This window comes from Felis catus, chromosome F1 (assembly GCF_018350175.1).
Source record: "Felis catus isolate Fca126 chromosome F1, F.catus_Fca126_mat1.0, whole genome shotgun sequence".
NCBI classification, from domain to species: Eukaryota; Metazoa; Chordata; class Mammalia; order Carnivora; family Felidae; genus Felis; species Felis catus.
This window is the reverse complement of record NC_058384.1, coordinates 59,141,811-59,154,605: the sequence shown is the minus strand read 5'-3', so window position 1 is coordinate 59,154,605 and position 12,795 is coordinate 59,141,811. Positions and strand designations below refer to the sequence as shown.

General features: G+C 48.2%; 2 protein-coding genes across 15 annotated transcripts in view; one reads left to right on the top strand and one right to left on the bottom strand.

Annotated features, from left to right (window-relative positions):
• AIDA (axin interactor, dorsalization associated) overlaps positions 1 to 5,553 on the top strand; it is a 38,338-nt gene extending 32,785 nt beyond the window's left edge. For 2 of the 4 annotated variants that reach the window (XM_045048568.1, XM_003999521.6), the window contains 3 exons: positions 544 to 666; positions 3,530 to 3,647; positions 3,774 to 5,553. In XM_045048568.1, the coding sequence (XP_044904503.1) occupies positions 544 to 666; positions 3,530 to 3,647; positions 3,774 to 3,870 (338 nt within the window). In that variant the 3' untranslated portion in view covers positions 3,871 to 5,553. The remainder of the gene's footprint in view (positions 1 to 543; positions 667 to 3,529; positions 3,648 to 3,773) is intronic. The other 2 variants (XR_006591584.1, XM_019822240.3) reach the window with 2 other exon arrangements.
• A 1,832-nt stretch (positions 5,554 to 7,385) lies between these two features.
• Positions 7,386 to 12,795, bottom strand: part of MIA3 (MIA SH3 domain ER export factor 3) — a 54,904-nt gene continuing 49,494 nt past the window's right edge. For 2 of the 11 annotated variants that reach the window (XM_023247248.2, XM_023247251.2), the window contains 10 exons: positions 12,701 to 12,761; positions 12,554 to 12,589; positions 12,410 to 12,477; positions 12,190 to 12,290; positions 11,893 to 12,030; positions 11,106 to 11,174; positions 10,918 to 11,000; positions 10,714 to 10,785; positions 9,091 to 9,241; positions 7,386 to 8,212 (listed from right to left, as the gene is read on the bottom strand). In XM_023247248.2, the coding sequence (XP_023103016.2) occupies positions 7,902 to 8,212; positions 9,091 to 9,241; positions 10,714 to 10,785; positions 10,918 to 11,000; positions 11,106 to 11,174; positions 11,893 to 12,030; positions 12,190 to 12,290; positions 12,410 to 12,477; positions 12,554 to 12,589; positions 12,701 to 12,761 (1,090 nt within the window). In that variant the 3' untranslated portion in view covers positions 7,386 to 7,901. The remainder of the gene's footprint in view (positions 8,213 to 9,090; positions 9,242 to 10,713; positions 10,786 to 10,917; positions 11,001 to 11,105; positions 11,175 to 11,892; positions 12,031 to 12,189; positions 12,291 to 12,409; positions 12,478 to 12,553; positions 12,590 to 12,700; positions 12,762 to 12,795) is intronic. The other 9 variants (XM_023247249.2, XM_019822232.3, XM_023247252.2 and 6 more) reach the window with 7 other exon arrangements.

Here is a 12,795-nt window from a genome sequence, read left to right as displayed (position 1 = left end):
TTACCCGTTTAGGGAACGGTTTCATTGGCAGCTTCCATGTCCATTGTTTGGGCTCTGACTTGAGTACAACAGGGGAATTCTGGTCATGTTCGATGAGAGGCCTTTCCACGCCATGCACTTGATCAGGGTTGGAAAATAGGGGTAGGGGCCCCACCGTGGAATAGGATTCACGTTCCAAATTTGTATTGCAGACAACGGGGTAGTGGCCGAAGGACGACAAGAGTTCTTTTCACCTCGTAATAAGGATCGAATTTTGTCGCTTCAGACTTGCACTTGCACCCAGTCACGGCAGGGCTTCCTCGCCCTTGGCCCCGGGTCTGCCCCCCCGCGCCCCCGCCACCATCTCTGTCCCCAGCCCCCTGCCCCCCCCCCAACACCTCCGGACACCAGAAGCTCTGTAGGAACCCGTTCACGCCAAAGGGAGTGTCTGTTATCCAAGAATCTCCTCTCTGCTTTTGCCAAGCCTCTGGAGGAAACGTATCGCTCTGTGGTTCATTTGCAGTTTTTGAGTCTCTGTGTTTGAAACTCTTCTTTCCTCTCTAGATCTGAATGGCATAGATTTAACTCCTGTGCAAGATACTCCTGTGGCTTCAAGAAAAGAAGATACGTATGTTCATTTTAATGTGGACATTGAGCTCCAGAAGCATGTTGAAAAATTAACCAAAGGTTGGTTCGTGATGGTAAATCATTGCATTGGCTTCTCGTGGCCAGAGTTCTCCTCCCGTTGGTGTTTCTGTGCCCGGTGGCCTAGCGCGGTCGGCAGAAGTAAATGTCATACGGTGTTCATTGACTTGAACGCAATATCGATTTTTCAGATGTGGGAATTAGGCATTGTATTAGCTAGTTGTGTCATAGATAACCGTTAGATAATAAAATGGTCTTGGGGACGCCTGGGTGGCTTAGTCGGTTGAGCGACCGACTTCGGCTCAGGTCATGATCTTGCGGTCTGTGGGATCGAGCCCCGCGTCGGGCTCTGTGCTGACAGCTTGGAACCTGGAGCCTCCTTTGGATTCTGTGTCTCCCTCTCTCTCTGCCCCTCCCCCGCTCATGCTCTTTCTCTCTCAAAAATAAATAAATGTAAAAAAAAAAAAACAAAAAAAACGGTCTTTGATAATAAACCTCATCATCGTGAACAATGAACCAAATGAAGTTTTCTGCATCCTAAGGGGCAGAGGGGGCAGCGGCTCCCTCAGGCTCCTCGGCAGTGGAGGCTGACAGTTGACAGAACAAGTTGTTTTTCCAGCTGCAGCTTTTGGGAAGGAGGACCCTGCACCTTGTGCTCGGTCAGGAGGAGGATGGGAAGGAGCAAAAGCAAAGTTTGGAAAAGGTGAAGTTCCGCTTCCAAGTCAGATGGCTCCTGGGACCGAATGCTTCTCCGAGCAGCCTGCCCCGCGGGGGACCGTCGTGGTCTGTGAAAAGGCCTCGGTCCCTTTCTCACCCCAGATTCCCTGGCGGTTGTTGACGTTTTCACGCTTTGCAAGAAGCTCGTACAAGATACAGAAGAGCCTCTTGAACGATCGCTCCATCCTCTAAAATAGTTGGCATTTTACTTCTCGGATCCGGTGCTGCCGTGGCCTCTGCTCCACCCCGAACGACGGTCTTCCCCGGGGTCCGTCGGTGCAGTGGCTCCAGGTGTGAGTGGCAGGCCCTCCTGAGTCCCGGGCCCCCCCGGGCTGGGCCCCGCGCTCTGGTTCTGGGGGTCTTCTACACGATTCCGAGGTGCGCCAAAGTTTGCGAATCGCTGTTCGAAGAATACAGAGGTGGATGTGCTTAAGGACCCAGGTCCAAGACGTTTCAGCGTGCAGTTCTGCCTTCTGCATGAAAATATGAAAACATTTGCATTTAAGTCCCTTGCTTTGGGAAGTGTTTCTGATATGGAGAGATGGGGACCATTTCGTGGGCTCGCTTCCCCGGGTTTTTTGGTGCTGTGTTCCTGAGGACTTGACTCCCAAGATGCTGAAAGTACAACTGTATTCAGAATTTGATTCCGTTCATTTTCTTTAGCTTTGAATTTATGGTGGACAGTATTACTGTAGTCGCAACTGAAAACTTTTTTCATGTTTCCAAGTATTTCCGTTAATCTCCGTACACTAGTCCCCTTTCACATTCTCTTCTTTCTTCTAAATACCACGAAGAACAAAGCTGCGCCCACCAGGGATGCCGGAAATATATTACCTACTCACGATGCAGATGAATAAGTTCCTTGACAGGATGGCATCGTATTTGGACCTCGGTCCTGTTTTCAAATGTGACTTTATTTTCACATTTATTCAGACCCCAGACACAGGCGTGCGGACAACTAGGTGGGTCCATAGCTGCAGAGACTAAGAAATGTGATCTGCCATCTTAAAAATCTGTTTAAGGTTTTTAATCCCAAACTTGCCTCAGTTACTACCATCGGAGGGGAAAGAGAAGGGACCCTTTTGTAGACCCGGAAGGTCACGCTCCTGGAGATGGCGGGTGCCGGGGCGGTCGAGGGTTGAGTGTGCCCACCTCTGCCTCAGCCACGTCCCACTGTCTGCTGTGACGGGCGGACCCGGGTGCCAGGACTGCATACACATTTCTGTTAAACCTCTTGTCACCCGTGGGTTCTGTCACCAGTTTAGGTACCGGACGCGTGTCGTCCTTAAAAGCCAAGCAAGATCTGGCACCACTGCGGTGCAGGCAGAATGAAGTAGCCGGCTGAGACTGAGACCCCAGCTTCCTCCCAACTAGTTTCCACGCCTTCTTTAGAAAGTAACTGTTTGTGCCCACGTTGACGAGGCAGCTTATTCTGTTTTGAGCTGCTTTCTGTGGGGAGAGCTGATCCGTTGGGCTTATCTTTGGGGAGGTCAGAACGTGTGAATTTTTCCTCCCTGCCTGCTCATTGGGGAAGGGGTGACGCAGGAACGGGCTTGCTCTCCAGACTTTGGCTTCCGATACGCCATCGGTACCCAAACATAGGGGATTCTGGGAAAAACAGGACAGTGCTCCGAACACTCTAAAAGGTCCTAGGAAATAGATGGCAGTTAAAAACTGAACCAGCACACAATCTATGTTTGAACTCTGAGACACTCAAAAAAGTTGAATTTTTGAGCTTTTCTCTCAGCAGGAGAAGTGACGTAAGCTCGAATTTTTTCATGAACGCTTACAGGCCTCTGCTACTTAGTTTCTGTGGATCATGTCAATACTTCACAAGCATCCTGTGTGTTCGTTCTGTGCTATTGAAGAGGTTCTGTCCTTCAGTGGCTTACGATTCTACCCGTGTGGGAACGTGCGTGAGATCTTGAGGCTGCCCAGCTCAGGAAGTTCTGCTGTGCTTTGTAGGACTGGGAGGATGTGGACAGAGGTCACTGCGTTCAGACGGAGAAGAGCTTTGGGTGACGAGGAGAGTTGTAGCATCAGGGCGATTGTTTGACAAAGGTTACTTTGTAAATTATGCCGCCTGCTGCTTCTCCATGTGCTTCCGGTGATCTGATCGGAGAGGATAAATGTGTGGGCACGTGAAAGTCTGCGTCTGTGGCTAATGTGGTCTGTTTTAATCCCTTAGGTGCAGCTATCTTCTTTGAATTCAAACACTACAAGCCTAAAAAAAGGTTCACCAGCACCAAGTGCTTTGCTTTCATGGAGATGGATGAAATTAAAGCGGGGCCGATTGTAATAGAACTGTAAGTGACGCACACACAGGATTCATGCTAGTTTAATGGTGACTAGTAGTTCTTCTCGGTATGTGACCAAAGACTAGGTCAGCTATCAAAGTGTTTTAAACCATGATCTTTCTACTGTGGTTACAGATACAAGAAACCCACTGACTTTAAAAGAAAGAAATTGCAGTTATTGACCAAGAAACCACTTTATCTTCATCTACATCAGACTTTGCACAAGGAATGATCCTGACATGGGTGACCTGGAACGTCTGTGAATCCTACCACTCAGTAGAGACCATCCCAGCTCGTGTAGCACAGCCCCCTCCGCCAGGCAGGAAGCAGGCCGCGCCCACGCCGGGAGGCCAGAGCGAGTCCGCAGAATTCACAGTCCGCACGCCGCTGACACGGACGACCCCTTTGGATACAGGCTTGTTGTAGTTTTGAAACCTGTTTTTACTTTTCTAGTGTTTGTGCAATTCGTAGTCTCTCTTCTAACTTACCGCTGTTCCTGCCCTGCTTCCTGGAACAACACTGCTGTCGTAGGATGTGCTCACCTTCGAAACTAATACAGCAATAAGATTGTGCTAGAATGTACACGTCGGTTCACTTCTGCTCCAGTATGCTTTTTTGGGTTTTTGAGTTAACGCCAGACTTTGGGCTGATGTGGGTGGGATGGTGTGAAACTTTCCCGAGAGGAATTGGACCAGATTTTGCTGCCCAGGGAGGTCAGTCTGGAATTGTATAGGCGGCTCCTCAGACGTGGCCTGAATTCACCCCGATCTCTAGTTCTCCTGTTTAGAAATCGTGTGCCTTGGCCGGATCGGTGTCCCCTGTGGGAGCGTTCCAGATGACCGGATTGCTTTCGAGAGCGCGGATTTGTGGTCCAGCCGATGAGCGGGTCCGCTACGTCACACACACCGCTGTTCTGAGGGCGATTCCAGCGTTAACGGTGGAACCGTCTCAGAACAACTGCAGGTGTTTGGACGGCTCCGTAACGTCTTCTGAGTCGTGTTAACCGGAGTCCGATACTGACGAGACACTGCAGGAATAACTGCTGTTTTTCTGACAACTGATTGTGAAACCTTAAAGCCTGCACCCCTCTTCTTCAAGTGGGGAGCGTGCAAAACCTGGAGCTCCTCTGTGGTTTCTTTACGTAGGTAGATAGGATCGCCATTTATTTCCTAGATATACTGACTTTCATCCCTAGGGAAATACGCAGGTCATGAGCTTATTATAATTTGACTATTTACATTACTTTTGACTTAATGGGGCGTAAATAAAACTTCCAGAGTACACCCGAGGTAGATATTTGATACACAGAACAGTAAGGCTTGGGGTGGGCTTTCTGTGGGTCAGACGTAGAACCCACATATTTAATACTATTTTAAATGCCCAGTGCTAGCATGAGGGGAATGCAGCGCCAGTCCTTGGCCTGTTTTTCAACTAGCCGAAGAACCCTGGGCGTCCCTTCAGCGTTTGCTTTTTAGAATAAGTAGCCACAATGAAGTGTTCTAGCCCTTGCACTTCTCGAGAGCTGGTCTTTGCCTTCCGTTGTCTGTCAGTTCTGTTCCAAGAGGGGGGTTATAAACTGTGAGCCTGGAGGAATTCCCAGCCAAATTAATCCTCTCTCTCGTTTTGATTAGACTAATCCCAAGATGATTCAGTCCACGATAGCTCGAGGGGAAGAATTTGCCTTAATAAATTACCTTGCTGTTCACTCAACCCTCAGTGCGGGAGCTGTCGGCCCCCAGACCGTCAGCTCCTCAAGGGACAAGAACCACATTTTCTCCAAGTCGTGTAAACGTCCTGAGGTGCTTGACGGCACGCCGTAGCCTGGAGAGCACGCAGTCCCTTCTGTTCGATGTTGCTGACGAGACCGAGAAAATAATCCCGTGAAGTACCTACTATTAAAATGTAGCAAAACTGATACATTGGTCTTTCTCTTTTCTCATAGACCATAAGACATGTATGTCAGTGATAACTTATATGAAGGAGCATCTCCTGTCATTCACATAAATGGTCTGTAGGAACTACAGTTGCCTTTCACACCAGTATTAAAGAAGTTTAATGGATGCCGTGATTAGCCGAACTTTAATTCAGACCTGAACGGAATGACAGAACAAGTGATCGCCTTGAAGCAGTAGACACAGAACACGGTGCTTCCCACCAACTACTTTTCACTTTCCAATGAAAAACTCAGCTATTGAACGGTCACTGTGGTCGAAATGCTTTCAGGCCGAAACACGGCTGCCTCAGAAACGAGATGGGTTTAGCCACTAAGCCCAGATACACGCTTAGCCGGTGACGGCTTCTGGAACGGCTGGAGCCCAGGGACCCCCCTCCCACACCTCCACCCCCCAGGCGCTGGGCTCCCCTGGACCCTGCTGCGGCGGCGGTGCCGTCTGACGCTGGGCTGGGCGCCGACTACGGGAGGCTCACAGCGGCTCGGGTGAGCCGTAGGTACTCTAGTTGCTCTACAGGTCACGGACTGTGCAGAAATAGGAGATACAGGACAGACACTGGAAAAAGTTCGAGGTAAAAAAGACTGGCTCTGATTTTAAAATAGATCTAATGCACCTTTCCTACTTGCTCCTCTCCCCTAGCAGGTATGACCTATATTCTAACACTATATACGAGACATCGTATGAACTGCCTAATTTTTGTGTCCAGAGACCGACATATTCAAAAGTTGCATTTGCGGACTTAATCGTATTTTACCCAGTTAAAAACAACCTATGCTATTAAGAATGGAGGTGTTCCTCTTACGTTTCCTCTCTTGACATGAAATGGGAAGACCTACATATGAATTCTCTTCCTGCGGAACTACTTCTGTATTCCTTAAGAATTTTGAAGAGTGGTTTTCTTTCAATGGTTATCTTCCTAAAGTGGTATTTCTTAGTTTAGTACAAAGAGAAATCTTTGTATCAGTTAAGCTTTTGTTTTTATTTCATAGTGTGTTGTTAGTACATTAAATTTACGACAAGTCATGGTCTAGGTTTCAGTAGTATCAGGATGTCACAGAACCTCGGAGAAGGGGAAAGCATAGCCTCAGTAGTGAATACCAGCCTTTTCTAATTTTGATTAAATCATAAACGTTGTTTCAAAGACGTGGCATAGAAATGGGGATAGTTAGGACTTTAAATGTGGCGTAATCCCAGATTCGTAGGCTTACCGATTTTCAAATCTAAGTGCCAACATTCCAGTCTTGATGTGGGAGTGGTTGGTAATCAACAGGAAGAACTGAGGTCCTAAACCACCCTTTCTCAGAGTAGTGCCCTCTTCCGATCTTTTCCCCCATATTCCTTGAAAACCAGAGGCAAAGGATGGGAGAAATATTACATTCTACTTTTTTAAAAAGAAATTTCCTTACTTCTTATGGTCACAATACATCCTGTTCAGTTTTCTGTTTTGCACCCTCAAAGCAAGAATGGTAAAGGTAACATCAGGTCAGACGACTCTTCCCCGATGGAAACTCATCCTCAGGAAAGCATTCTCACTCAGGCAACAAAAGTCACCGGAAAGCACACGGATGCCGTACAGTAAGGGCCCACAGGCCTCCCTGAAGGTCAAGGGAGACGCGCGGTTGTGGTGTTCCCAGGGGACGTTAGGCTGCCACCCCCCCCCCCCCCCCCCCTTGCAGTGAGCAGCAGGGAGCTTGCCGCCAGGTCACGACTCCAGCTCTGGGAGCCCATGTTTACGTGGTTCCAAGATGGCACCTCGTGAGAAAGCAATCCAATGAATCGACAGACACTTGGGAAATACTAATAACCAAATTTTTATGAACTATTACTACAAAGAACTTCAGCAAGAAGGGAGTTAATGATCTTTTAGTAAACATTTTTAGCGTAACAGTCTTTGCGACCAGATATTTTAAAAAACCAAGCTTATAAACACCATTGCTCTGTATTCAACTGGTGCACACTAAAAACAGGATAATAAATGGAAATACATGTTCTAGCATTTCCACAGGAAATGTTCATATTTCTCAGGACTCTAAATCATGGAGCAGTTACGCGCTACGTTAACTAGAACACAGGTATTCTTTATTGCACATTTCAAGGTTGTCAGAAGGCTCTAGCTTATGAGGTGGTTTTTATTTGGGGGGGAAATGATATTTTTCAATTGTTTGGCTCAAAAATGCACACTGCCAGGGCAGCTTGGTTCTAAAAACATACCTTTTAAAATAAACTTCTGGATTCTGAAGCCAATGAAATCCTTTACCGTAACCAATGTGCCCAGCCCGCTTTCTCTCAGACTGAACGTCAGAGGTCAGAGTTACGGGCTCTGTTTTAAAGCCTGTGAACAGTCCGGGCTGCTGCTCTGCGAGGCAGCGGGGGGCTCGTCTCTGGAGCCAGAAGGCAGGAAGTCTCTTGCAGCAGGTGGAGGCGGATAATCCTGGGGGCCGTGGGTTGGCGGTGGTGGTCGAGTACCAGGAATAAAGTACTCTCTCGGGCCAAGAGAGCCTAAAGGTCTAAAAGGTGTGTGTCCCGGGAGAAATTCTCGAGGGTCGAGAGGCAGGTCCCGCTTCCCAGGTGGAATGCCCGGCGCGTATTCCCTCAAGCCTAGCGGTGGACGTAAGCCAGGACCTGGAAAGAAGAAGTCACGTAAAAGCACGTGAACACACGTGGGCACGTCAGTCTTTAATTTCTCACAACTCGAGAAGCCAGGTGGCGGCACCCGCACTTCAGGCAGGAGGCAAAGTGAAGTTCTAGGCCAACGGCCGGCCGGCCAGCCAGGAAACAACACAGGATCTAGACGTGCCTCGACCTAGCTTGTGTGTTTTCTGTCCCACAGTTCTGCCAGCTCTGTCTCACAAGGGCTTGGTTTGTACTTGAAAGCACCGTGTGTCACAGCAAGAAGACAGACTGAAATAAGGGCTTTACTGCAACAAAGAAGTGTGACAGGACCATCTCACTGTCTGCTGCCGTGTCAAAACTTCAGGCAGTGGCTCAGCATCCACCCGACACGCCACCAGACCCAGGAGTCTGCCCCGCTGGGGAAAGGCCTTCTGGCCACCCCCCAATTAAATCCTCCCTTCTCTTAGAGCTAAGCTGCCCTACCCCTAATTTCCAAGGTGGGGACTGAAGGTTCAATCTCTCTCTCCTATCATCTATGATCCCCTGCATATCCTTCCATCGTGGTGATTACAAGCTTTGTTTCCTGACCGATGTCTGTGGTCCAGAGGACACTGTAAACTCTTGAGCTGGGAGAGGGAGTTCTATCCATCTACAGAAGTAGTATTTCTGGCTTTCTAGAAATCTCTCTAGTCTACGAGATACCTACCGCCCATCTCCGTATAGGGGGACTGTGCAGCCCCCCACGTGCCCAAAAAAAAGCGTACTCAGCTTGCTTTGGCCTTTTAGTAGATGGCCCTGTAAAAGCCACTATTAAAATTTCAACAAGGAACAGAGAGAAAAGATGAATTCCACTCTACAAGTCAATTACTACCATTCGATTACCGTACCAAATGGTGGGGGCAGCGGCCGAGGCCCGAAAGGCCCGCAGAGCGGGGGTGGCGGTCCGTATCGAGTGGGGGGTGGTAGAGGGCCTCCCACAGGCGAGCTCATGAGGGGCACCCCTGGGAAAGGAGGAGGCCCTTTTGCAGCCATAGGAACCTGCAGAGCAGAAGCAGTTAAAATTCTGGAAGACTCGGGTATAACACACACAAGCACCAACAGCAATAAAAGCTGAGACCCAACGAAGCAGAGGTCAGGCACCTGTCCAAAGGACGACCAGTGTGACAAAGCTTTACCCCTCCCGTCTCTTCCCACTGGCAGCTCAGGCAGGTTAAAGGGATGACCCAGGAGCTAACAGCTTCCCTGTCCTGTTACTGCTGGAATACGCAAGGCGGAGAAAGCAAGAGGACTGCTGAAGGACATTAACAGAGGTGACTGCTAAGAAATCCTACCACAAACACCACAATCTATTCCTAGGGCAACCCCTTCACCCCCATGTCCTTCCCATTGCCACAACAGGGCACTATTTCCATACTAAGCACGGAGAGAACAAGGGGCAACGAAAAATCCGCTTTCTACACATGTGACAATAGCCACCATTCAGAGTGACTTCCATTTCATGTATTTAATCTGCAGGTCTCTCAATCTCCAAGTATGAACATCCCGTTTTAAGCATGAAGGAACAGAGACACAAAGTGTTAATTTGCTGAAGGCCACACAGCATGTAAAAAGCCAGGCTGCCATTCAGGATCACGTCTGCCTGGCCTTCCCTGCCTACCGGCACTTCTGCTCCCCCAACCTAACAAAGGGGCCTCTACTCTCTGAAGTCTACTCCAGGGTTTCAGATCTTCCTCAAGCTGCCCATGGACAAAAAGACCTCAAGAGACGCATGTCCCTCGAGTCCTGCACGGAAACTTAGAGAAGCAATGTTCTCCATACAGGGAGGCAGGTGGAGCTCTCATATTTACCTTCATTCACCAGTAATGCCGTGCTTTCTCATTAGAGACCCTGACCTCTTTTCCTGTGGGAAACTGGGTTGGAAATTCTAAACTATCACGCATACTCTGATTTCCACACAGAGAAGCACCGTGAGGACCGGTGCGGCTCTGGTAGAGAACACGCTCGTGTGAACGTAACCGAAGGGTACTGCTGGAAACCCACACGGCAGGTAAGGACGGATCTCCACCGGTGAGGATTTCACCTGCAGCAAACATTCTTCCCTTGCCAGTCCCTAATTTCAGATTACTCAAGACAGCGTCTGCCTAGCGTACAACTGGAGATATTCTTAAATGCCACACTTGGTGTGACAGTGAATTCTATATAGAGTTACTTTCCTTTGCCTCACAACACTTAACGCCGAGGCACACACAATGCAAAGCTGGAGTGGGGGCTTTCCACATTCTTTAGTTCATTACAAGAGATGTTCTGAACAGGTGAACAGCCTAACCAAAACAGGAAAAAGGAGGAAAAACCAACCAGTCAGATTTCAGCAACCCAGCAACACTTTCAAGTCAAAGACAACAAGATCAATATTGCCATGCAATTTAAAGCCAAGCAGGTTAGTGTCTGCTACCCTTCCAGGAATACACCAAGTACAAGCTCAGTTCAGTCCTCAACCTCTAAGTACTTACTACTACTGACTGCTCAGCCACAGATGGAATGCTGGGAGCTGAGGGGCCTTCGGGGTCTTGGGCAACAGTTTGCTTTTTAAAAAAATAAATGAGATACTACAGATGTAACAGGCCCACAGATGGGTGATGCAGAGAGGGGATGTTGCAGAAGTTCAGTGTTTGCTGAAACACCTAGTTACGACTCAGAACACCTGCAGAACTTACCTTGCCTTCATCCATCACCTTAGTAGGGGAAGAGCTTCTCGAGCTGCTGTTCGCCATGGGAGCTGCACCGGGTCCTGGATCTGCTGAAGACCAGAGAAAGGACTTAGATTTATCCTGCCTTATCTTCGCCCCGAGGAAGAGTAAGAAACCCTCGGATTTTGGACTCTCAACACACTCAGATCCCTTACCAGAGGCAGAGGGTTTCCCAGATGCCTCAGATGACCATCGAGGACGAGGTGGAGGCCCGTCCACTGATCCTTGAGAGAGAAAGAACAGAGCCCTTGTATGGGTTTTTCAGAAAAAACGGACCAATTGTGGACAGGTCAGGGTTCAACTCTACCTAGAAAGCAACATTAAAAACGGGTCTCCTAATACACACGAGGGGAGATCCCAAAGTTACAAACAGACTGAAAGGATTAAAGCGAGCTGTCTGACGGAAAGAACAGCAAGAAAACGTACGTTAATAGCACCGGCAGGGACTTCGGGCTACAGGCCTGCCGCAGCGGCACACACGGACGGTTTTCAGTGTGTGTAATCTGACCTCCGTACCTTGCCAAGCATTACAGACGTATTTGTAAGAAATAGGTACAGCATGGTATATTAATGGGCTGTAAATTATAAAGTCTTTTATAGCTACTTTTACAATACTCCAGGGAGAAACCCCATAGAAATTTAAAGATAAAGGCTTATACTTTGCAGTGAAGAATTCAAAAGCAAAAAAATGATATTTATCGTTACATAGTCTATATTTTTATGTATTTATATGTTACGTTAATGTTAATAATAATAAACTCTTTCTGTTCTAAAGCAGATCTTACAGCAGACTATTTATTCAGCAAGACAAATTAAGAATTCTTTTTCTCTATACCGAGCAGACCCAAATTCTAAAATGTTGTTTGCATTAGAATTCTCAAAAGATGGGGGGAAAACCTCTAGGAGCCACAGTTTACTGCGAGGTAAAATGTGAATGCTCACCGAATTCACTTCTAGGCATGTCTCTTCGATTGAGCGTAGCAGAGAGCGGTCTGGCAGGCGGGTCAGCCGTCGGGGGAGGGGAGCACTCCCCCCCACTCACAGGAGATGGACCAAAAGAGCCGTTCTGGCTCAGAGGACCTGACGATGACAGTGCCCTGTTACCACTCTGAGGCCACCTTTCTTTACTGAGTTCTTGGGGTTACTTCTAGGGCATCATAACTAAGACACACAGAAATAAAGTGTGATTTCTGTACATTTTGACCAAAACCGAGAGCTGCCCTTTCAAAGTGCTGCTACCTCTCCATGGAGGGTTCTGGGCGCTGGGTCTTCCCGGCCGTGGCTTCACAATCACGGGCTCTTCCTGCAGCACTGCCATCTTCTGGGTTAATTCCAGTAACCTGGATGCGGAGGGAAAATGGACTCACATATGAAATACGAAATTCCCCCAAGCGATCACCAGAAGCACAGCCTTTAATAACCCTAAAACGCACTGAAAACACAATTCAGTATCCCGTACTTGTGTCTCAGGTTGGCCGCTTCCCTCTTCTCCTCAGCGATAGCTCTTTCTGCAGCACGAGCCTTGAGCTGTTGGAGAAAACAAGATCCAAATCAGTTGTGGTGGGCCACACACAAAGGAAAGGAAAGGAAAAACAAATCTTACCCAGTTATCATGAGCTTTCTTCTCGTGAGTAGCAATCTGGAAAAGACAACACATCAAAAGCTGTGTTTAGGGACTCGTTTAACAGGCACTACAACAGTCCACTAGATACCAAAGAATTCTGCAGCTCTAGGGCAGTATGGTAATTACCTGGGTTTTAAACGAGCGCTCGGTTTTCTGTAATTCATCCTCCATTTCTTGAATTCTGCGCCTAAGAATCACACTTGCGTTTATCAATTAAAGTG